Source organism: Camarhynchus parvulus, chromosome 1A, assembly GCF_901933205.1.
Source record: "Camarhynchus parvulus chromosome 1A, STF_HiC, whole genome shotgun sequence".
Taxonomy (NCBI): Eukaryota; Metazoa; Chordata; class Aves; order Passeriformes; family Thraupidae; genus Camarhynchus; species Camarhynchus parvulus.
This window is the reverse complement of record NC_044586.1, coordinates 70,595,382-70,620,228: the sequence shown is the minus strand read 5'-3', so window position 1 is coordinate 70,620,228 and position 24,847 is coordinate 70,595,382. Positions and strand designations below refer to the sequence as shown.

The window sequence follows — 24,847 nt, the reverse complement described above, 5'->3', positions numbered from 1 at the left end:
CAAAGCTGACACTGGCAGCAGGTGCCTGAGCAAAAAGCAGCAAGTTTGCCAGCAGGAACTGGTGAGCCTTTAAAGGTAAGAAAACTTGAGGGGGTTTTGGGAGTAGAAAGTGAGAAATTACTACAAAAAAGTGTAGTTTTTGGTGGGCTAAGAGCATGTTTAAGTGGACAATGCTCGACATTTGCTTCTCAGGCTGTTGTCCTGTCATCATTGTGGTTCTTGTGTTTGAGGCTCTAAAAAACCACATTTCCAAATCTACCAGCACGACTGTGCTGTGTGGTAGCCCTATATTTGTGCTGTAGTGGATGTTTTCCTAGGGGAAAATGGAACAAAAAAGGATTGATATGCTACCCTGGCTGATATTTCTCATATGACAGAGCCCTGTGATGAGATGACAGCCTGTGGTTTGTTATGGTTCCCACAATGCATGGCAAGTGGCTTTGGAGAATGGGTGGTCAAGAACCATTTACAGCAGTATTTAAAACCTTGCACCATCTTATTTGAGCTCAAATCAGCTGCCCTGATGATGAGCAGCCCTGTGCTAGCTGGTTATTATTGCCGGTTTATGCTTTACAAAAATGAGCAACAAACTTTAAAAATCTTTGGTGCGAGAGATGCCAAAAAATGAGAGACAGGAAAAGGAGAAGAAAGGTGTTAGAAGGGGCTGTGTTGTCCACATGAGCGTTTCCACAGCCCCTGCTTCTAATTGCAATTAACTGTATCCAGTTTGGCACTGGATTGCTGTCAGTGGGCAATGTTACAGACTGGCTGTGATCCTGAGGCATCTGGAGAAGGCCTAAAACCGGGTCTGCGCTGTGTGTCTGCCTTAGCCCTTCATCTTCTCTCTTAGCTGACTACCTGGCCTTCGTTTAACAAAAGAAAGAATCATCACTGCTGTGCTTATTTGGTTTCTGTTCTCTTCGCTCCCTGATCTTACAGCGCTGGTTCTCTGGAAAGGACAGCTTGGAACTGAGCAGTGCACTCACTAAACCGGAAGGTTACTCACTTAAGCAGTCCCATTTTGATGTGGGACAGTTAATTACTTAGCATAAACAGAGAATTATTAATTATTCAGCATAAGCAATTTGCTTTCACGGAGGGCAACTGCCCCAAGAGCTCAGGGCTGTCTGAGGCTTCCACACAGCCATGGGAGTGAGGGGTTAGCATAGCTGAGCACATGGTAAAAGCTGCTGTTAACTGAAGATCCAGCACACAGGAGCTCTGTTCCTTCCTGCTGATTTGGTCACAGTTTGGTGTGATGGAGAACAGGGCTCAGCTCAGTCTTTCCTGCACATTCTCTTCCATCTTTCTCTCTGCCCCACAAAAAAGCTGCTTTGGGTGACACAGAGAACTTGCAGTTTCTCTATACTGCAGGCAGAAAAAGGGGTGAGATATGAAGGGATGGAGCTCTGATGAGAGTGATTGCTCTGGGGTGTAGGGGCAGCAAACTAATCTTTCCTCTCTGTCTCTCATTTTGGAAAAACTCAGTAGTTTCGGGGGCGGGGGGGCTTTTTCATCTTGTTTTTTTCACTGTCACCTTGAAAATGAAATGTAGCAGTTTTAGATTTCACATTACTTTTAACTTCCTCTTCCTGGGCCCATCACTTCCTCCAGGCCTGCAGAAGCAGTTCCACCACAGCCTCAGCCAGTTTAGCCCTACATCTTGAGTGCTTTTAGCCCCATTTCCCATTTTCTCCACATGACAGACATGAACCCCACACAGCACCGGCTCTGTCACACCACTGTCCAGCCTTGCTCTGACCCCTCTCTAGTCTACGGACAGGGATTAAAACGTTGAAAAGCAGACGGAGGCTTGAGGAATCCACCTCAGTTCCAACAGCACAGTGTCATGGTGTTGGAGCATGCCATGGTGTGTGCAACGGAACTAATAGCAGGGATAACTCAGGGAACAGCCTCCCACAGCACAGAAATTAATGTGTGTTGGAAAAGCAGATTCTGGTAACTGGATGCCAGCATTCGTTTGCATTATAATGTGTGTGTTCCCACTGCAGTCAGGGTGCACCAAGTCCATGGTTTACACCTATATTCCTTGTGTGCTTTGCTGTAAGACATGCTGGGGCTCAGGAGCAGCTATCTTGGGGTGTCCTGTGCTATACGAGGGACAGATGTGTGAGGACAGGTGGCCTGTAAGGGCCCCTTCCAGCCCAGGTTCTGCTGTGACTGAATGTGAGCCAGCTGTGGCCGTGTGCGGCCACCCTGGGTGACAGCATGTCCTTGTTGTGCAGATGTGGAAAGCAGTTGTGGGACACAACGTGTCAGTGAAGGTGGAGGCCGAGGGAGACGACTGGGACACGGACCCTGATTTCGTGGTGAGTGTCTGGTGTGGAAACTGTTCCACCGATGGTGGGGTGTGGAGAGCTCCTGGCCCTGGGCTCTCGCTGCTGGGGCAGGGCTCGGGGCTCGGCAGGGCTGCAGCTCTGCGGGCAGGGCAGGGTCAGCCGAGTGCCATCAGCTCTTCGCAGGCACTGCCAGCTCACCTGTCTCAGCCACTTCTGACATATCTCCAGGTTTAGTTTCCAGAACTTCCTACACCATTGCATACCCCATGTCTGGCCACAAGTAATGACACTTTAGGAGTACAGAATATGCAGGGTTTCTCAAACCTGCTAGTTTAAGAAACTCCCTCGTTACAAGGGTTAACTCCCTTGTCCTCTCTACAACATATGTTACAAGACACAGCAAATAAATTTTCTGTTTCTCATACTGTTCATTACTGAACAGGATGCAGGATTTCCCTCATTTACCTTTTTTCCAGGTGAAAAATCCTACTCTGCTTACAGTCAGCTTGTGCAGGTGCAACTCTCTGCCTCTTATACTCTTGTTTTCTATCTAGTTCAACTCTGAGTTGAGCTGGTGAGAGAGCAGAAGGGTTCAGGCTGGGGAACCCTCTGCATTCATACAGGATCATGATTTTCATTTTCCATTTGTTTCTCTATTACTTTCCTAATAAGCCTCTCCTGTTGGACAAGAGTCCTGTGTTTGTGAGGTTCAGTCTTGCCTAAATATTTCCATTAAAAAATCTAGTTTGGGGCAGAAAATCAAATTCCTTTCTCATAGTTTCAAGTTATTAATGTTTTAGGAAAAGTCTACACTGTCAAATTTTTTTGCTTACTTTATTTCTTCTATTTGTGGAAGCATTCAAACTAAGTGTAAACACAATAAGACTTTGTATTAACTTTTTCATTCTATTTCACAATACATATTTTCAGCTTTATTGTATATTAGTAAATACTTTATTGATGCTTCACTTTATCGCATATATGTTCAGAGCATCCACAAAGCTACAACACAAGGCCGTGATGGCCAGGCCCGAGGGCTGGGGTCACTGCGGTTTCTCGAGTGATTTCCCGAACAGTGAATTCCGCACATGCCGGCACCGCCCCGGCTCGGCGGGGTGGGTCGGAGCCCCCGGCCCGGCGGGGATGGGGCGCGGGACCCCCGGGCCGTGCCGGGTGCGACGGAGCGCAGCGAGCCCCGTGCGGGCCGGGGCTGACGGCCGCGGTTCGTCCGCAGAACGACATCTCCGAGCAGGAGCAGCGCTGGGGAGCCAAAACCATCGAGGGCTCTGGCCGCGCCGGGCACATCGAGTGAGTGCAGCGGGACCGGGACCGGGACCGGGCCGGGGGGAGCGGCCCCGCGGGGACACAGCACAGCTGGTCCTGCCTGTATGTCCTGCTGGGCTTTGGCTCTGCAAAATCCCACACCTCCCTGCCCTGTCTCTGTCTCCAGCATCCATCAGCTGAGGAACAAGGTATCAGAGGAACACGAGGTCATCAAGAAGAAGGAGCTGGAGACTGGCCCCAAGGCATCCTATGGCTATGGGGGCAAATTTGGAACGGAGCAAGACCGAATGGATAAGGTAACAGCTGTGCGAGGCTTCCCTGAGCCTCAGTGGAAAAGTGCTTTTCTCATAAAGGAGGGGGTATCTCTGTTTTCTGGCCTGACCCTGAAGGGAGAGTATGGAGAGTTTGCATGGATTCACACATGTCCTGCTAGCCCATAGTCTGTCTCCAGGATCTATTTGAATTCATTTGTGTAACTCGTCTCTACAACTTCTTTGCAATGCTCCCTTTAGCTGTGAAAGGCTTTCTGGGGCTGTTCAAGCCTGCTGCTTAAAAATTAAATCTGGTGCCTCCCTACTTGTTCTTGCAGAACTGATGTGTAGTAATTCCCTCCTCATATTCTGCATTAGAGGGCTCATATCTCCCTGAGATAAAGCCCTAGACATCAGATCTGGTCTATGTTTTGTGATAATCATTATCACGCTTCTTCCTATGCCTTTCAGCATTTAATGTGTCTTTCTCAGAAGTGAGATGTTTAGATAGAGTTCCATAGGTGTGGTCACTGTGGGACTGAACAATACCAGGATGGCAGGGTGAGAAAGACTGTCCTGAAAAATTCCCTGCTCTCCCTGCCAGAGCTGTTGTAGTCAGGAACTGCACACGCTCCTCAGGAAAAGGGGCAGAAGCTGAACACTTGCAGCATCCTGGTGAAACTGGACAAAGGCCAAAACTTGCTCAACAGGAGCACCCTCACTGTGGTCCAGCAGAGTCTGAGCGCAGCTGTTCCATTGTGGCATAGAGTGTCTGTGGTTCCTGGCCACGGCACCTCCAGCAGGGAGAGTGGGTTCCTGGCTTGGCCTGTGGCCAGGTTTGCTGGCCCTCACTGTCAGATACAGAAACAGGAGATGGATGCCTGAGCTCTGCCTGGAGTTCTTGGTTCTATGTGCCTGTCTGCACTTTTCTCTTGGTCTACCCTGTGATTATCCACCATGCAACTCCACCAGCACTTGAGAGCAGGTGGCATTCAGCATCCCACGCTGTGCTTAATGAACTGGCAGTGGGGACGTTTCTGAGATGCCAGCCCTCGAGGCTCCTGCCAGGCCTCTGAGCAGAGCTGCTGCTGGCAAAGGCCACGTGGAGAGCCTGGGCACCATGGCCCAGCCAGCGTGGACCTGCCACCTGTGGCTGCGAGCATGCCAGCAGCGTGTGGGAGCAGCTGTGGTGCCTCTGCCTGTCCCCCATGGATGCTCACGTCACATTCTCTCCTCTCAGTGTGCAGTGGGACACGAATACGTTGCTGATGTTGGGAAGCACTCCTCGCAGACAGATGCAGCCCAGGGCTTTGGTGGCAAGTTCGGAGTCCAGCGGGACCGAGCCGATAAGGTGTGTTGGACAGTGCAACTGAAATCCACACCTGTGGCTTGTGCTGGCCCTGGAGCACTGCCACGGGCCAGCCTGGGCTGTTCTCAAAGCTCAGGGCATGCAGGGCGTGCCCTGTGCCCTGGTCTCGCTGAAGCACAGCTCAGCTGGTGTGAGGGCAGTGGCCCCACGGTGTGGGGCACCTGTGGAGGTAGCTGGTGTGCCCTGCTGTGGTGGGCCTGTCCCACCCAGGCAGAACACTGTTTCTCCAGGGGCTGTGGTGTTTGCCCTCGTGTGCTGCAGCATAAGACAGGCAGCCAGTGACAGCCTGGCCCCAAGGGAGGGAGGCTGAGACCCATCTTGGCCCTCAGGATGACTGACAGTCCTCCCCTTCTTGTTCCAGTCAGCAGTGGGCTTTGAATACAAGAGTGAGGTGGAGAAACACTCGTCCCAGAAAGGCAAGTCCGTGGGCATATGTGGCCCCTTGACTCTTTGCCGAGCTTCTCTTCTGCTCCCAGTATCCTGTGCTGTTGGCTGTGGCACAGTCTCCTGTCTCTTGTTTCAGATTCTGTTACCAGTCCGTCTCCCTTGTGGCCCCATGTGCCACTGTCCTTGGCATGTCTGTTTTCTTCTTTCCTCCTGGCCTGCTGTGTCTCCTGGTGCCCTTTGCCCGTTTGCCTTGTGCTCCCATTCCTGTGGGCTCTCATCCATGGTGCTTCCTACCATCCACCCTGTCCCCTCCAACCCTTCACTTTCTGTGGTGTTTTCCATAATCTCTGCCTTCTCCCTGGGGCTCCTCCCCAGTGCTGCTCCCTGTCCTCTCCTCACCAGCCTCATGCTGGGGACAGCATTTGACTCCATGCTCCACCTCAGATTACTCCAAGGGCTTTGGTGGCCGTTACGGAGTGGAAAGGGATAAGGTGGACAAAGCAGCTGTGGGATTTGACTACAAGAGCCAGGCAGAGAAGCATGACTCTCAGAAAGGTGAGCCCTGGCAGCCAGGTGAGCTGGGGAAAACTGAGGGAGCTGGAGGGGCTGAGGGTGCTGGTGGGGGAGCCAGCTGAGGAGGGGGGAGCAGGCAGTGTCAGGGCTGGAGCTGGGGACTGTGCCCACTGGTACTATGGACACTTGCAGGGCAGTGCAGGCCGTTTGCAATCTGCTGCAAGAATGGCAGAAGAGCTACAGGGAGCTGTTGGGAAGGGCCAGATGAGGAAAGCCATTGCACAGTGCATGGCTGCTAAAAAGAGTTCAGGCTAAAGGAAGAGGAGCAGAAGAGTTCTGTGGGCACAGGGATCTCTTGGACAGCATATCACCAAAGGAAGGGTGAAGGGGAAGCTCAGGCAGGTGCTAATAGCGGGTGGCATATCCCAGGGAGGAGGGAGGGCGGTTGCTGCAACACCGGCAGGGAAATCTGGCTTGTTCCATGTCTTTCTCTAAGTTCTGGGCATGGAAAACCTGTGAGAACAGCCTGAGCTCGCACTGCTGTGAGAACAGCCTGAGCTCACACTGCTGCCACTTGTCTCCTTCCCTCCCTTGTGTGTTCTCTTCCATGCCCTGATCTGGATTCCTGTGGCTGAAGACTATTCTGTGGGCTTTGGTGGGAAGTTTGGGGTCCAGAGGGATCGTCAGGACAAGAATGCCCTTGGCTGGGACCACCAGGAAGAAGTGCAGCCCCATGCATCCCAAAGAGGTCAGGCAATATTGCCAGAGGTAGTAGCAGTTTCCTTGGAGCACACACAGACCTGTGTCTGGAGCTTGTGGTTCGTAGTAAGAGATCCAGCTGCTGAAAGCAGAATGTGTCCAGCACGTTGCAGACGCAGTGAACCCCAGAGCACAAGGGCAGAGTCGGTGGGAGCTTGGATCAGTGGAGGACACTCAGTGTGGGTCCCTCAGTCAGGACTCCCAGGCTCTGCCTTTCCCTGCGAGGGACGTTCCTAACCATGAGCTCATTGTAACCTCCCTGCCCCGATTCCACACAGATTTGCTCTTTGCACACACGAGACACACTCTGAAGTGATGAGCTCTCACAGAGGAATGAGGCAGAGCAGATCCCAGGAGTGCCTTGTGTGCAGCATGTTTGAACAGGGCCAGCTGCACTCAGCTGAGGGGACTGGCCTCACCCTGGTGCCTTGGGCTCGGGTTGGCAGCTACAGCCCTGCACGCCTGTGCCCTCAGCTGAAAGGAGGGAGGGATTAGTCCTAAAAGCTACTGTCCAGAGCACTTAGCTTTATCTGTGTCTCATCACGTATGGAATTAACTAGAGATAACACGTGCAAACTCATTTCACTGGTCACAGCATACTGAAGTCAGAGGTGCACACAAAATACAAAATACTCTAAAATAACATTTTTTTTTTTCAATGTAGACTATGCCAAGGGGTTTGGAGGCCGTTATGGGGTCCAGAAGGATAGAGTGGATAAGGTAAGACTGCTGCAGCCTGCAATTGCTTCCTTGTAACCACTGCTTTTTGCCCAGCTGAAAGAGAAGAGATTCCCCCCAGTGGAACTGAGATCCCAGTGCAGAGCTATGGAACCAGAGGGTGCAGAGGAATGCAGCCTGGGGAGACTGTGATGCAGGAATTCCTCATGGCACTCTCTGTCACCTCTCACTGCTCTGCTGTTTGTTACCCTCTGCAGGTTTTTCACTCCTATCAAGGAGTGCCTCATGGTCTGCTCAGGTGCTAAATCTTCCTGCGCACCTTGACAAACTCCAGCAGGAATGGGATTGGCATAGATCAATCTGCTGTGCATGAGAAGAGGTCACCAAGTTGCTGGTTCAGGTTTTCTGTTTGGGCTGACACCAGGCAAATCTACAGTCCCATCTCAGAGCGAGGCACTGAGACCAGTTCTGTGCTTGGCAGGCTGCCCGGAGGGCTTGGTCCCCAGAGGGGGTCCAGAGTGGCTGTGATCTGCATGCATGTGATAGCCTAAAAGATGCAGATCCTGGGGCTTTGGGCATTTGGGAGAGGAGGGAGGGTGCCTTCGCTGAAACCTCCTTCCTTTGCTGGGGGCACAGGGCTGTGTTTGGTACAGCAGCAGCGCCACTGTCCTCGGGAGCTCGAGGAAGCAGGGGAGGATGCAAGCACACTGAAAGCACCGCCATGGTCCTGTCCGTGCTGCGTGCTGGCTGGGCCTGCCCCAGAGAGGGAATGGTGTCCTGCCCTCAGAAGAGATTAGTGCTAGCTCTGAATTTAACCGCAGCAAATGGAGGTGCACTGACAAAACGCACACCTTGTATGTGGTCAAAAACAACGTGCAAAAGCACATGAGGGCTGGGTAAAAGGGTTGTGGCTCTTTTGGGAAGCAGGATGCAGAGAGGAGATAAGCAGTTCTTGTTTGGCTGAAAGTGAACATGAATTTGTGTATTTTAAGAATACCGAAGCATAAACAAACATGGTAAAAATAAGGATTATTTGGGCAAGTAACTAAGTTTCAGATTGCCTGGTCCTTAGGAAGTGAGAAATGCTGAGTTTGCTGCACCAGAGAAGAGCATAACAGACTCTCAGGCAGCCTGAACTCCCCTTTGGTTAAGTTCTGGACACTCAGTATCAGACTAAAGCTCACACAAAATAAAAATGCTGTCATATACACAGCATGTCCAGGCTTCTGCTGTGACCTGTGGACACCTGGTTCTGAGCCTGCAGGCTGGTTTACCTGCTCAGGTGCATTTTCTGCAGGGAGGGCAGAGCTGCTGTTGGGCTCCATGGCTGCAGTCAGCTATCGTAGCATGGGTCCCTCCCAGGTAATAATTAGCATTGACTCCATGATTCTAGAGGTCTGATCAATCGCTTTATTATACTATACTATGCTTATTAAGAAGCTCATTGTCCTTTGCAGACAGTCCAATACAGACAGACCAGACTGGTCAATTGAATCGAAACACTATCACTAGCGGCCTGTCAAGAAATCACCCTTTATTAAAGAAATCTCCGTAACACATTCTACATGTTCACAACAACAAGTACAATAAATGAAGATAAGAATTGTTTAACATTCTTTTCTCTCATCTTCTCACAGCCTTCCCCAGGAAAACGCCTGGGAAAGTTGTGCCTTGCTCTCTGCGGCCAGAGAGCTGCTGCCACAGTCGGCCACCAGCCTATTGTGACGCCTGCAGGCAGCACCTGCTGTAAAGTGTCAGGCTGAGAAGTGGGTCCTACCTGCTCGTTCCTTTTTGCATGAAATAATTTTCTCATGAAAGCAGATAAACCCTTAAGCCTTTTATATATCACTTTGGCCTTCCTGCACCCTCCCCCACCAATCCTGTTCCCAGTCCAGCCTCTCTCCATCCCTCCTGAAGCCGGTGGTGCCGCAGGTATTTGCACACAGGTGCTGCTTTCCAGCCTGTGCCACTGCACACAGGTGGCAGGTGAGGCAGCAGCTGTGTGTCCAGCAGGGAAGTGTTTTCAGGCCTCATGCCACAGGGAGTGCCGGGGTGGATGCACACTGTCCCTGGGCCTGGGGAAGAGGCAGATGGCCAGGCATCCCCCCAGGCATCCCCCCAACTCCTTGCTATGGTACAGGGAGTATCCCCAGTGCTGCTGTCCTGTGTCAGTGCTCAGCCTTCCCCGCTGGGCTCCACAGCACCTGTCCAGCTCTCTTGGGCAGGGACACCTGTGTCCTTGGCTGGGGGGCAGCAGGCACATCCCCAGGACAGGGAGGTGTCAGAAGGGGGGACTGCAGCCAACAGCCCCCACAGGGCCAGGGCAGGTGTGCAGGTGAGGACAAACATACCTGGGAACAAAGCCTGCCATCATCAGTACCCAAAGCCAGCACTGGCATTGCCCAATGGGCTGAACAGTTCCTTCACTTCCTCTTGCAGAGTGCAGCTGGCTTTGATGAGATGGCAGCTCCTGCCTCCTCCTATGAGAAAACAAGACCCCTGGAGGCAGGTGAGACCTGAGACCTGAGACCTGACCCTGGGCTTAGGAAGCTGTGGGCCTCACAGTCCTTCTGTGGCGGCCTGCTGGCAGGTGTGTGCTGTGGTGGGATAGGGGTTTAACCTGTGCTGGAGGGCAGGAGAAGGAGGCTGACTGCAAGTTTCTCTGGAAGAGGCAGAGGTCTGGGTTTCTCCTGGATGCTTGGGGTGGTGGAAGGAAGGACACAGGGCTGGGTCAATCAGCTGTCTCCTCACAGGAGCCTGCAGTGGCACCAGCAGCCTGCGGCTGCGGTTTGAGCACATGGCGCAGTCGGCGGAGGAGGAGAGCAGGAGGCAGGCCCAGGAGGAGCGGCTGAGGCGGCAGCCCCGGGAGCACCGGCGGGCTCAGCAGCAGGTGAGCCAGGGCTGTCTTGCCGTGGCCTCCAACACTCGTGACACAGACTTTTCTTCGGAGCCTCGCAGCTCCATGTCCTTCTGTCTGGTCTCTTGAGGGTAACCTCCTACCTGAACTGCTTCCCTGCATCTGCCAAGAATGTCCACTGAGCTTACAGTTGTCACAGGACTTTCCTTTTCAGCACACCAAACACTCGTACAAGGACATACCTGCACTCAACCTGTGCTCTGGCCTCAGCTTCTTTTGCCTCAGGTGCCTGGCAAACAGTGTGGTTACTGCTCCCCAGCACTGCTATCCCAGCAGTCTATGTGGGATGCATCCCAGCAAACTGGATATGGCCCCCAGCCCCTGTGTTTACCTACCTTCCCCCTGGTGCTGTTCCTGCACTCAGAGGACAGAGGGGTGTTAACGGTGGAGCTGTCCCCTCCACATTGCTCCTCTTTGGGGCTGCCCAGCTGTTGTCACCAACCTGCGAGTGCCCAGGCCCAGAGCAGGTTTGTAGGTGGAGGAGAACATTCTGAGTTGCTCTGTTGGGAACGTGAACAGCCATTGTTCAAATGGACTGAGCAGTCTGATGGCTTTTCTCCAGCAGGAAATCCCTCCGAGAGAGAAGGAGCCCGCTGGGACTGGGGCAGCCCCTGCAGCCGTGCCAGCAGGGGGACCCAGGGGCGCTGCTGGGGACCAGCCCATGTCACCAGGAGAGCAGGTACCAAGGCAGCCTGGGAGAGCTGGGAGGGGAGCAGGAAGATGGGATTGCACCTGGCAGGAGCTGTGCTTTATGTGCAGCCCTGCAGGAGGAGGTGGAGCATAGCCACAGGGTGCGGGAGGCTTTGGAAGGATAAGGGGGAGCACTGGGCTGGGGATGGGCCATGGCTGCACAGCACCTGACCCCATGGGACACTGCTGACCCCATGGGACAAGCTCTGGGAGCGAGTCAGTGCAGTGGCACTACCACTGGCTGTGGTGAAGTATGAACAGAGTTCAGACATGTGAGTCCTAAGGGTCTCTGGGACAATCCCAGCTGCTGGTTCAGCACAGCCCGAGCAGCTCAGCTGTTTCCCTGGTGTGCAGGGAATGGTGCTCCTTTTGTGCCCTGGCAGCAGTAAAGGGGCTCCCTTGTGTCAGGTGCTGGGAGTCACCAAAGAGCTGCCTGTGGTGGGTGCCTTGCAGGTGACTTTGCTGTCCCTTTCCAACCTCACGGCAGGAGGCCAGAAGGGAGGATGAAGAAGTACCACCCACTTTGCCACCAAGGCCAGCAGATCTGGATGTGGAGCTGTGCAAGGTCCCCAGCCAGGGTCAGCCCACCTACGATGTAAGTTTGGATGTTGGTGGAGACTATGAGGAGCTGCCAGAGCCCTCTGACTACTGTGACAGCACCAGTGGAGGTGCTGAGTACGAGGAGCTGCCAGCCCCACTGGGAAAGCTGGATGCCACCTACGACTTTGGAGGAGATGGAGATGAAGACTATGAGGTGATCCTTCCTCAGGAGCCCAGACAGAGCCATCCCCACCTGGGTGAGTACTGATGGAATAGCCCATGTCTTGGGAAGCTTGTACCTGTCCACTAACCTCACTGGATGTATGGGACAAACTGCAGAGGGAATTTTTATCCTGAAATCTACTGTCAGGATAAAATCTACGGTCAGGATAGCAGCTTCTGTGATAGAGACTTGGCTGTGTCCCGCTCCCCTGCCCAGCTCTAAGGTGCAGATGAGCTGCATGGGATGCTGGACTGGACAGCAGGAATCTGCTGGATCAGGGTCTAGGCAGGAGGCTGCCACAGGCCTGGCAGAAGCTGGGTGTGGACCAATGCTCTGGCTGCAGTTTCCTGGCAAGTCCTGCCCTGGGGCTTGGGGGTGCCTCTGGTTCAGCCCATTTGTCATATGGCTGCTGTTCCTGCGACCTGCTCTGGTGGAGGCTCTGGTGTGAGGAGTGCAGGGAGCCTTTCTGCACGCACAGGAGCAAACTGCATGGGCTGCTGTCAGTGCTTCCATCACAGCTGGCATTGCTGGCAAGTGAAGAGGTTGGAGTTATTCCCAGCCTTTTTCCTGGGACAGGAGCATGAACATCAGGACCCAGCTGGAGGGGAGGGAAGTCAGTCCTTGCTCTGGGCTGTGGTGCACCTCTCCTTGCTGACAGGTGCTTCCCCAGAGCTGGGCTGGAGGGTGGCACTGACCAGGACTGTGTGGATGCTTCAGCCTCTGTCTCATCTGTGTGTCCTGTGTCCTGCAGGGAACATGGACCATGCTCCTGAGGGGCAGAGCTCCGGGATGTGCGCAGTGGCTCTCTATGATTACCAGGGAGGTGGGTCTGCCCCCAGCGCTGGGGACGGCGCTGTGCCCGCAGGGCTGTGCGTGGGGGTTCACTGCAGCGGGGAAAGGATGGGACCTGGTGGTTTACATTTCTTCCTCCTGGGAAGCAGAATGAGACCTGGCCTGGGAACATCATGGTGTAGGAATGGTATTCCTGTCCAGTTTAGAACTCCCAGCATGCATCACTTCTCTCCAATTGGAGATGCAAAAAGGCAAAGATCACAGGTTGAGATAACAAGAATTTTGGAAACAGCAATAAGAAAGTGAAAAGTAACAGCAACAATGTTAATAACAAAAGATATAAGAAAAGAAATTTTTCACATGGAAAAACACCCACTAATAGACAATATTGGGTGGCTCCCTCCACCACATTTTCTCAACCCAGTGTTCCTTGGAATCGAGAGTCCCTTTTCCCCACCGTGGGAATGACAACCTCCGTGTCATGGCCATGGCCCCTCCCAACAACTGCAAAAAATTAGCCTTGTCCTGGCCCAGAGCAGGACAGGAACAGAGAAACTTCATCTTTCATCTGTGAGGTCTTGCTCTTTCTCTGCTTTATCTGTGCTGTGGGATGGGGTTGGGTGAGATGAACTCTTGGGGTTATCAGAGCACTTGTTCTGTCTTCTCCTGCCTGGGGGAAGGTGGGAAGAAGAATGTGAACCAGCTCTCTCTGGGGTTCTCTTTGCATTGTGACTGTCTTTTCTTGAAAATTTTTGCAGATGGAGATGATGAGATTTCTTTTGATCCTGATGACACAATCACGCACATTGAGATGGTGGATGAAGGCTGGTGGCGGGGACAGTGCCATGGCAGAGTCGGCCTCTTCCCAGCAAATTATGTGAAGCTTCTGCAATGAAATTAGCACAGTGCAAGCTGCTTCCCTCCCAACTTTTGCCTCTGTCATGGTTTGACACTGGCCAAATGCCAGACACCTGCAAAAGTCACTCATTCACCCTCCTCTGCCACAACTTTGCAGAGGAGAGAAAAATATATTGAAGGCTTTGTGAGCTAAGGACTGGGAGAAAACACTCCAAGGGCAAAATAGGCTTGACTTAGAGGTACAAAGTGATATTATTACTAACAGAGTCAGAGGAGGATAATGAGAAATAAAAGAAGCCCTTAAAACACGTTTTTTCCCCCTACTCCTCCCTCCTTCCCACCAGCAGTGCAGGGAGACAGGGCATGGGAGTTTTGGTTGTTTCATCACTGAGATTTTCTTCCACTGCTCTGGGAGAGGAGTCCTTCCCCTGTGAGATCGTGAGGTTCCTCCCACGGGAGACAGCTCTATGTGAACTTCTCTGACGCAGGTCCACTCTCATGAGCAGCAGTCCTCCCAAAAGTGCTGCAGTGAGGGTCACTGTTCCACGGGATGCAGCCCTCCAAGGACAGGCTGCTCCAGCCTGGGAGCAGGGCCCCTCTCTCCACCGGGCTCCCACTGGATCACAGCCTCCTCCAGGCATCACCTGCTCTGCCACGGGCACCTCACCCATGGGCTGGGGGTGGATCTCTGCATCCTCTGTGGATCCCGTGGGCTGGGGGTGGATCTCTGCATCCCCTATGGATCCCCACGGCTGGGGGTGGATCTCTGCATCCTCTGTGGATCCCGTGGGCTGGGGGTGGATCTCTGCATCCCCCATGGATCCCGTGGGCTGGGGGTGGATCTCTGCATCCTCCGTGGATCCCCACAGGCTGGGGGTGGATCTCTGCATTCCCTGTGGAATTTTCAGAGCCACCAGAGGTTGGCTCTGCTGGACATGGTGGAAGCTTCCAGCATCTTCCCACAGAAGCCACCTCTGTGCCCCCCACTACCAAAAACCAGGCTGTGCAAAACCAACACATTCCACCTCTTGTGAATCACATATTGAAGAAGAAGATCAAAACAAAGTGGGCACAGTTTGTTTTGGTTTTTTCCAGCCAGAGAAGAGGGGGAGGTGAGAACATGTGAGGGAAACAACCTGAAGACAGCAAGGTCAGTGGGGAAGGAAGGGCAGGAGGTGCACCAGGTGCCAGAGCTGAGATTCCTCTGCAGGCCATGGTGAGACCATGGCGTGAAGTGTTTTCTCACAGTCCTTAAGTCATGAACTCTCATTTAAATTTTTCTCTCCTCTGTGGCAGGTGAGTGAGTGACTTTTGTGGGTGCCTGGCATTTGGCCAGTGTCAAATCACAGCAGCCTCTCTCTGCTTTAGCCTTTCCTGTGTTATCAGCTTCATTTGGCTCAGCTTGGTATATCCACATTCACAGAAATATCAAGGAGCAAATTGGCAGTGCCAGAGGGAATGTTTTGTCTTATGCCCAAGAGGATTTTGATTCCCATCCACTTCCAGGTGGGAAAGGTGGGATGGTTTAAGAGCATATGAGTGCAATGCAAGGTCTCTTCTATCTAGGCTGCCCCACCTGTCAGCCAGCAAGCCTGTGGGAGAGTCTCCTGTTCCCAGTGGGGCAATTCCCAGAGCAGAAATACAAAATCTAGCCCAGGCAAGGCAGAAGGGATGTGAGCTGTGGGACCTTTGGCAGTTGTTGTGGCCCTGGATCTCATCCTAATCAGGGGTCAGGGAAAAGAGCCGTGAGAAAGCCAAATTTGTGTTTATTCCAAGGAAGGGTTTCCATTTTTAGGATGAGCCGTGTTTGCAGTGTGGACCAGAGAAACATGAACATGGTCTGTGGGACCCTTTTGGGCACAGGTGTGTCTGTCCTTGGGGCTGTGCCCTCACTCCCAGCTTCTGCCCTGGCCTGGCTCAAACTGTGTCCCAGTGATTCTGTGACAGCTCATGTCCTCTGTGCCTGCTGGAGGCTCCTGAAAAGCCTGACTCTTCATCACAGATGTGAGGAAAAGGCTGGGGGCATGTGGGAAGTAGGACAGGAGGAAACATTTTATTGCTAATGTTTAAAAAACAGTTTTCAGAAATGCAAAAGTAAAGCCCTCCCTCAAGCCGGTACCTCTTAGGTGGATGTTCAGCTGTGGGAATTGTTCCTCTGTGGGATGCAGGTACCATCACAGCAGGAATAAACCAGGGACAGCTGAGTAGAACAGCACCTGAGGGGCTGTGGGACGGAGGGGCTGTGGGAGCACACCTGAGGGGCTGAGGGGCTGTGGGAACACACCTGAGAGGCTGCAGAAACACCTGAGGTGCTGTGGGAACACACCCCATCACTGCCACTGCCAGCAGTGTGTGCAGAGGCTGCCTCTGTGGCACTAAAGCTTTAGAGTGCAGTGTGGTTCGCAGGTGAGTTCTGGACCACCCTGCAGTTGACCAAGCCTGCACTACCTGTGCAGGAGTGTGGCATTCCTGCTCAGCGTTTGATCCTGGGAACACCCAGTGCTGTCTGTCTGTCACAGGAAAGGTGCATTGGGATTCAGGTTAAAAATTATCAATTTTAATGTAACTTTTCTGGAGGTTTCTTGTTTGGGTTTCTGGTTGGTTGATTTTGGGGTTTTTGTTTGGAGTGCTGTGGGTGTTTTGTTTCTCTGAGGCAACTTCCCCAGTCTTTTTCCTTGTGTGGTTTCTGCTGTTTCCTGCTGTCCCCTTCCAGGGGCTCCTTAGAAAGGTGTCCACTGGTCAGACTGATGTGTCCAATGACACTGGACTGAGGGTGCTTCAAGGACTTTTTAGAATCCAGAGGGGTGTATAGCGAGGAGGGCTGAGGGGCTCACAGCCTGTCTGGATAGGAGCAACAGCCCAACCCAACAGGCGGGTTACAGAAACGTTTCTTTCCCTGAAGCGTAAAATCAGCATGTGTTGTGCACTAAGAAATGGCAAACTGCTTTCTCTCAACAAGGCTGTGTGCCTCCTACTCCCAGCTCTGACTCTCCAGTGGGTTTCTTTGGGAACAGATTAGATTCTGTTGGGTATCTCTTGGTAACTGAGCTACAGATGAGCGCGTTTGGGTCCAGCCAACGCAGGTTGTGTGACTGCAGGTGTCACCTGCCTGTGTCATCTCCCTTGCCCCAGTGAGCCCGTGCTCCTGGCTCTGCTCATGTGCTTCATGCGCACACCTGCAGATTTGGCTGCTGCCCCCACAGCCACAGAATCATTTGAGCTTGGACCCAGCTGCAGGCCCCCAGCCAGTCCTCAGCCAGCGTCACCCAGAGCCACAGCACACACCACAGCTGCACAGGGAAATTTTTCTGGCCATAAAGCAAAGCATTTCTGGTGAGGAGTTCAGTGCCACCAGCTCTCAGCTCAGTGCCAAGACCTCCGTGTCTGAGTGCAGCACTGAGGCCGTGGGTGGCCTGTGCAAGCCGCTGTGCTTATGTACAGAGTGCTGCAGAGCCTCCCTGGCAGCCTGGGGAAACCCAGCAGACATCAGATTTGAAGCCAAGGCACATGGGGACAGTGGATGGTGGGACAGCCCCTCTTGCCCAGGCCAGGTTTTGCAGTCTAAGGCACTGCCCTTTTTGTGCACAGAGCCTGACTCAAGACCTGGGGCAGTCCTGAGGCAGAGCTCGTGGCTATGCTCAGGGCCAGCACATGTCTGGCTCCACATGAATTTGCCTTTTGCAGAGCTGCCTGGCAGTCGCACAGCTGCAGCACATCCTGTGCCGAGCTCAGCACACGGCATCTGGAAAATAAAGACGGAATCCTGGACCTGTAGCCTTGTTCCTGGCTTTATTTTGCCATTCTGCTCTCAGTGATGCGCAGAGGGTGAAATGAGCGATAGCAGTGTGCCACGTGCTTGGGCTGGGAGCCCCAGGCTCGCTGTGCTGCCGCAGACGTCCCACAGATGGACTTTGCAGTGTTGGCAGCCTGTGGCAGCCCTGGCACTGCTCAGGCGTTGCTGCCTGGGGAGCCTGGTGTGGCACCCACCCGCACGGCCTTCCGCAGGGCCCCCCACACCTCCCGGTTGCGGAGGCTGTAGACGAGGGGGTTCAGCATGGGGATGATGATGCAGTAGAGCACAGAGACCAGCGTGTCGGCTGCCGGGGAGTAGCCCGAGCTGGGCCGGTTGTAGTTCAGGTTGGCTGCCACGAAGTACAGGGTGACCACGATCAGATGTGTGGAGCAGGTGGAGAAGGCCTTGTGCCGGCTGGTGGCCAGCGGCATGCCAAGGACGGTGGCCAGGATGCAAAGGTAGGAGATGACGACGAGCAGGAAGGGACTGAGTCCCACGAAGATGCTGGAGATGTGGAGGGCCAGCTGGTTGGGGCGGGTGTCGCTGCAGGCGGCCCCCAGCAGTGGCGGCACATCGCAGAAGATGTGCTGGAGCCGGGCAGCCCCGCAGAAGGAGAGCCGGGCCGCCAGGAGCGTGTGCACGGCCGAGTCCAGCAGCCCCCAGAGCCAGCAGCTGGCGGCGGCGGCGGCACAGGTGCTGCGGCGCAGGGCCTGGCAGTAGCGCAGGGGCTGGCACACGGCGGCAAAGCGGTCGTAGGCCATGAGGGCCAGCAGCGCGCACTCGGCCCCCGCGACACCACATCAGCAGGAACATCTGCACCAGGCACCCCCCGTAGGAGATGGTGGCCCGCGGGCGCAAAGCGTTCGCCAGAATCTTGGGCACCGTCACTGAGGAGTAGCAAAGGTCCAGGCAGGACAGGTGACCGAGGAAGAAGTACATGGGGCTGTGGAGGTGGTGATCCAGGGACACGAGCAAGAGTATTGCAGAGTTGCCCAGCAGCGTGGCCAGGTAAATGGCCAGGAAAAGAGCAAAGAGGAAGGGCCGGCCATGGGAAAAGCCCAGGAGCACAAACTCCGTCACCTGTGTCTGGTTCATACCTGCCATGGGGCAAGCTGTCCGGCTTTGGGCAGAAGTAAGCCCTGAGGAGGCTCTCTCCCCGACTGTGAGCCAGGAAACTAGAGCACAGCCCCCAGTGAGGCAAGGGGGTCCCTAATGGTACGGCTCTGATCCCATCTCCCTGGTGGGTGAAAGTTTCCTGAGTTCAGATTTCACACATGCTGGGATTTTGGAGTCCAAAGAGCTGCCGTCCCAGGTTGGGTACCTGACTGCAGAAGAAGCACACAGAAAAACCCAAGACCAGGGGGCATCCACCCACACCTCTTGGAGTTCTTTGCCTACCCAGCCCCTCGTCCTGATGACTTTTTCAAGCATGTGTCTCTCCCCCTCCTGGATGTATTTATTCTGAGTAAATGTTTCCCTGCCCCTGGTCAGGTCACAGCATCTCCTAGATGCTGTCACTGAACTTGCTCTTCCCCAGCCCGGGAATATGGCATCACCCTGCACCAATTAATTTTTTTTTCTTTATCCTGTTTCCTGCTCTGTAATAACCAGCTTTCACAAAGCAGGGGTTCCACTTACAGGTTCCAACAAAGAGCAACTCATCACATGGAGTTTGCTGAGCCACAGGAAAATTTAAGCCAGCAGGGATCTCCTGGCCTGGAACTCCCCACCTTTTTTCCATCATCCTATTTCAATTTTCACCCTGACACAAGGGGTTTGCTCACTACCATGTCCAAGAGATGGAGGAGGCCTGAGGAAGCATTTCTGGTTCAGAACTTCAGCCAGGGGCTAAAGGGGGTGGCGTGCGCTGGGCACATCCAGCCAGGGCTGCTGCTGCCCACCCTGCCCCTGCCATGGACTCCATGGACAGGGCCAAGGTGCTTCAGTGGGCAAATGCAGTGAGCAAAAAAAAGACAAGGCCAGAAAGGCTGGATGGGGAGCAGAGAGGGAACACAAATGCCACCAGTGCCAGGCAGGTTCCTGTCCTTCCCTCAGGAGGTGGGAGAGACCTTTGTGACAGTGCCATGTGAGCCAGCCAGAGACCCAGCTCTGTTGGTGCAGGAGCACATTTGTGCTTCGTACCCACACAGGGAAGCTGCTCTGCAGGAGGATGTGGTTCTCCTCAGCAAGCCACTGCACCTGTACCCACTCAGGTGAGCAGAGCAGGCAGCCTGGAGCACTCAGCCCTGGGAGGTGGGTCCTGAGCCTTGGGCATAGCCGTGGCCCAGTGCGAGGGCACAGCTGAACTGAGGGAGCAGATAACAACACGGGATTCATTTCTCTTGGAAAGGACTGGATGCTTCTATTGGAGGCAGCAGCAGCAGCCAGAGCCTGCCCAGACCACCCAGAGCCCTGGGGGCCAGCACCAGGTTCCTCCCAGCAGTGCACGACACAGGGTCCTGGTGAAGCCCTGCCCTCTCACCCCTCCTCACCTCCACAGCCAAGAGCAGAGACTGGATGCACCTAGTCCTTAGTAAGCTGTCCCCAGGTGCTGTCCTATGTTCCATGTGGCAGCCATGCCCCAGGTGCTGGCTGGTTTGTCTTACCTGCGTGAGAAGAAGCCCGTGTATGTGTCCTCAGTGCTGTAAGCGCAGCAGAAGCTTTTAACCCGGAGGGGGCCCTGGGGAGTGGCTTCCAGAGGTGGCTCCTGCTGAGGGACAGGAGCGAGGAGCAGCACCCAGCAGCCTGCAGCAGTGGGAGCTGAGCCCACGGGACCAAGCCCTTGTGACACAGTCCCCATGCTGACCTCCAGCCTTGCCCGGGCTGTGCCAGGTGCCGAGCAGTGCCGGACTCGTGCTCCAGCCTTGCAGCTCTTCGGCACCTGGGCACGGGGGGAGGCTGCTGGAGGAGCTGGGAGCTGCAGCTCCTGGGTGCCAAGTCCTTCCTACAGCCCCATCTTACCTGTTGCAGGGCTGTGAGGTGCCTGCACCTGCCCCAGTCAGCAGAGAGGAGCAGTGATGGGCTGGCCTTTGGCCAGGCTGGCAGCACCACGGCTGTAGGGGCACAGAGGAGGTGACTGCATGGCACCTACGCTCCCTGTGCTCTCACTGCCTGTGCTAACCGTGCCCACCCAGCCCAAGGCACAGATCTCTGGGGGAGCTGATGTGGTCCAGAGGCCGGGAGAGGACTTGGACAGGAGGGACAGAGCGCTAGCAGTGGCACTGGCTGAACACAGAAGGCACCAAGCAGTGCCCAGCGGTTTGAAGGGCTCAGCAGTGAGATGGCTCCAGCTCAGTGAAATGGCTGGGTGAGCACTGCCTGCTCAGAGCCTGGAGCTATTCCTGAAAAAGGAGAGTTCAGCTGGAGTTCACCCTGTATTGCCAGAAACGAGGGCTGCTGCAGGGAGTGAATCTGGAGGTCGAGAGAGCGCCGGGATGTTTCTGCAGCAGGGAAGCACTATTGCCTCAGTGTCCTTGCAGCTTCTGCTCCTGATGGTGGGGCAGAGGAGATGGTCCATGCATAAACTCTGGATCTGCAGTGTCAAGAGATGAGAGGATGAACAGTAACATCTTCTGGGAAGTAGGGAAAGTGTAGGTACAGCCCCAGATGGGGATGAACACTCTGTGGAAATCCAGCACAGATACCAAGGGAGGGGCAGCCTCACTGAGGGGAAATGCAGGTCAGAGAGTGTCTGGGGCTGAAAAAGATAAGCAGCAAGTGTAAAAAAAGAGCAGCTGTGGCTGTGGCCCTGTGTGTGTGTGTAGCTGTGGATCTGTGTCCTGTGTGCACATGGAACACTGACTCTGGGCTCTGCCTTTCTCGAGCAGCTCTCAGGCAGGGCAGCTGAGCTGGCAGGGCAGAGGGGCCACGGTTATGGGACTTTTTCACTCATTTGCTTTGAGTTTACAAAATTAAACTTTTGCTTGTGGCAGTGACGAGCATTTCCTTGTTTCACACAGAAACTTGGTGCCATGGCATTCCAATACAGCCTGGTCACTTTCCCAAGGTTTTAGGGAAGGCACATCCTGGCAGCACTTGCAGAAACCCCCTCCCACTTTGATATTTGAAAAGAGACTTTTCTGAGACCACCAGTACTTAGCACAAATATTAAAATATACTGAAGTCTCCCTGGATGCCAGAAACTTCAGTTCTGGTAGTCCACGTCTTCAGAACAGCCTTTAGGATAATAAATATCATGTTTGTGTCCCCCTCTGGTCTCTTGATGGATATCAAACCTGGCCAGTGGTGTGCAGCAGTAAATCAAATCTCCATGAACTTGTGAAATGTTAAGGGAGATCTTTTTTTAAACCAAACACCTCAAATTGGGGGTGCAGCCTTCAGGATTGGGCCCAGAGCCTATAAATACTTGTCCCTTCTGAAAATCAGACTCTTAACTTACCTTCTCCAAGCATGTGTCATATCTCCCAAAGCCAAGGGCACGGTTGTAGCCCCAGTAGCTTCTCCCAGTCCTGTTTCCTTGGCTGTTCTGAGGGATGCACCTTCCTGCTCAAGAATTCTTTCTCCAGCAGAAATCACCATCGCTTGTATCTCAGCTGGTTCTGGTCTCCACATGGGCACAAATGCTTCCTTTGAGGATGGGGACAAGAATGTGGTGGGTTTTGTCTGGATTTTGCCTGCTGCTCCTCCTCCTCCCTGCGTGTCCCCCTGCAGTGAGTGTGGCACCGGTTTTGGGGTAACCTCCTGATAGGGACTGGCAGACAAACAGCTCCTTGGTGTCTCCAGAGCCATTCCTGCTGTGGGCAGAGTCCACTCAGCACTTCCAGCCCCTGCTCTCAGCATGGGGCTTCACCCCCAGCCTGTTTGGGGGGTACTCACTGACCTCTCCTGAGATGGTGGTGTGGATTTTTTCAGGGAGCGCTGGATGCAGGGCCTGGCATTTGTCTTTGTTGAATTTTACGAGCTCCTTCTGGCTCCATTTCCCAGCCTGTCCAAATCCTTCTGGCCCTGCCCTGGAGCACTGGTCCCCCTGACTTGTGTCACCCACAACCCTGACAGGACAGCCCTCTGTCACCTCTTTCCTACAACTGAATGGGATGTTCCACAGGACATGTGCCAAGAGGGATCCTGGTGACATTCCACTTGTCCCTGCCCTCTAGATAGAGCATGACCTCTTCACACCCTCTGACCCGGTGGCCCGGGCAGGTGCTTTCCCTGACATTGCTGCTGCTCTGACGTGCCCACTGAGAGCCCTCCTGGCCCTCATTCCTGCTTACCCTGCTGCTGCCCAGGCAGCCTCTGCCCAGGATGCCTGCAGCCACACCTGGCTCGTGTTGATAGCCATGATTCTCCCTGAGGCTGCAAGAGCTTCATGCTCAGGTTTTTCCCCTCAGTGGTTTTGGTTGTGTCAGATGCAGTTCTGAGGGCACTAAAACTGTCCTGTCCTGCAGGTATCACCCAGACAGCAGTTCCAGCAGATTTCATACAACCTAGAGCTTGTGCTTTTGTGTTCCCTTTTTCTTCTCCAGTTCAGCTTCCACATCCCTGGAAGTGTCCAAGACCAGGCTGAACATGGCTTGAAGTGACCTGGTCTAGTGGAAGATGTCCCTGCCCCAGACAGGGGGTGGAACTGGATGAGCTTTAAGGTCCCTCTCAACCTAAATCAATCTGAGAGTCTGTGACTCTAGCACCACTTTTTAAAGTGCTCTCCATGGTCACTCTTCTGTAGGACTTCCTCATGTCCCACTGTTTTTGGAGGGAGGAAAAGGGGGCCCTGACCACAGTCTGCAGTTGCCTCATGTCACTGGGAGAGGTGACGGGTACAGACTGCTCACAGCTGCATGGTGACCAGAAAGGCAACTTGGACAAGCTGGAACAGGAGACATCCTCACTGGACCTCAGGGAAAAAAACCGTGGAACACTGGATCAAGGCCCTGAGAGGCCCTGGACTCTGACCTTGGAGATTCTCAGCACTCACCTGGCCACAGATGAGCCACCTCTGCTGCAAGGGCCTGCTCAAAGCATGGCTTGGACCAGCAGTCCTTGCCCAGCACAAGTCTGATGCTGGAATCAAACTCTCAGCAGGTTTTCCAATAATAATATTTCTGGCGTTTCTCCCAATGATTTCCTCAGGAAAAGCACTTCCTTCAGGATTTTTCAAATTATTTTAGCTAAATTGTCAGGGCCACCTGTTACTGGAACCAGGCAAGGAATAAGAATAAGCTAAATTTGGCATTTCCACTTTGGCCTATCCAAGACAGGACAACAGCATCACCCCACATCTTGTGGGAGAGGTCGTAGATTCCTGCCAGACTCCTCTCCCAACACTTGACAAGGAGATTTTTGTCTGAGGAAAATTGTACTGTTCCAAGATTTTGTCCAGTGTAATTTACACTTGTGTTTAAGAAGACTGGGCAAGAGGGGTTGCAGTTTTATGGTCTAACCAAAACTGGCCAAAGCTGAGTGGATCTGCAGGTGTTTGCAGTGTGCTGATGTTTGCAGAAGCCCAAACCACTGCACTCACAAACACAAAGCGAGTGCCTCTTACCCAGGGGGGTCCAACACCTGCAGGGGCCTGGACATGGAAAGTGTGGTCACGGCAGCAGCCCTGGGGCCACTGGCTCTTCCTGGCCGACTTGTGCTCAGAAAGCACCAAGGAAAGTCTCTTCTGTCATCACTGACCAGCACTTTTGCCTGGTGGTTGCTCATGGTCCTTCTGGGCCGTGGTGGCACCTGCTGCCTGTCCCCTTCTCCCCACTGCTCTGTCCCCAGCTGCACAGGGCCAGCCCCAGGTTCCTCATCCCGGTGTGGGCACCAGCTCTGCCCCTGAGGCCAATCAGTGCACTTTCACCAGAAGGCTGAAGTTGGAGACAGAAGTTCCTGTGTTCCCAGTCTGCCTGCCTGGTCCCATTCCCCACAGCCTCCTGTCTGTGGGAGCAGGAGCTCCAGGGCCAATTACAAAAGCCCAGAGCACTCCACCTGCTCACCTGCATGTTTGTGAATGTGCAAATGAGGCCCATAGCAGGCTGTTAAAAGCTCTGGACTGGTAAAGGTTCAAGGCAGCCACTTACTCCACAGCTGCTGGAATCAGTCACATCCCAGAGGCACTTGGAGCTGGAAGGCCCCAGATGGGACAGACCTACCACGCTTGAAATGTCTGTGCACAGGACACACACCTGGAACTGCTGAAGTAAAACAAAAAGAGAAAACAGTAAGTAACTGGCCAGTGCTTTGACAGGCTCTGGGAAATATTTGGGTGACAGGAAGCATTTTGAAAACATCTGGTTTTGCAACAACAACAACAAAAAAGTTAAGATTCCAGGGCTATTTGCAATCCTGAATGAACCTCCTGCCCAAATTCTTGCTCTACTCCAGCCACAGCAGGTATATCCCACAGTAGGTAGGAGCAGTTACTACAGCATTGCATACCTCCTGCATGACTTGTTCGAGTCATTCTGGTGCCTCTTGGTCCTATGCTGAGTCACCTCTGATTTTTAACTTCCAAAGGGTTTAATTTAACACAATTTATCTAATTT

The 24,847-nt window shown here is 53.7% G+C and overlaps 2 protein-coding genes across 2 annotated transcripts; one reads left to right on the top strand and one right to left on the bottom strand.

Moving 5' to 3' along the window:
• Positions 1–13,838, top strand: LOC115910252 (hematopoietic lineage cell-specific protein-like). Its single transcript, XM_030960235.1, has 15 exons — positions 1–75; positions 2,247–2,330; positions 3,535–3,608; positions 3,751–3,880; positions 5,076–5,186; positions 5,566–5,620; positions 6,036–6,146; positions 6,742–6,852; positions 7,528–7,583; positions 9,981–10,050; positions 10,295–10,431; positions 11,021–11,137; positions 11,636–11,945; positions 12,663–12,734; positions 13,462–13,838. Exons 2-15 carry the CDS (start codon positions 2,247–2,249, stop codon positions 13,596–13,598), a joined length of 1,575 nt encoding a protein of 524 aa, XP_030816095.1. The 5' UTR covers positions 1–75; the 3' UTR covers positions 13,599–13,838.
• Positions 13,839–17,509: 3,671 nt separating this feature from the next.
• Positions 17,510–18,458, bottom strand: LOC115910118 (olfactory receptor 5V1-like). Its single transcript, XM_030959977.1, is given in 2 exon segments — positions 17,510–18,145; positions 18,147–18,458. Coding segments are annotated over 2 exon segments (948 nt in total).
• Positions 18,459–24,847: the final 6,389 nt, after the last annotated feature.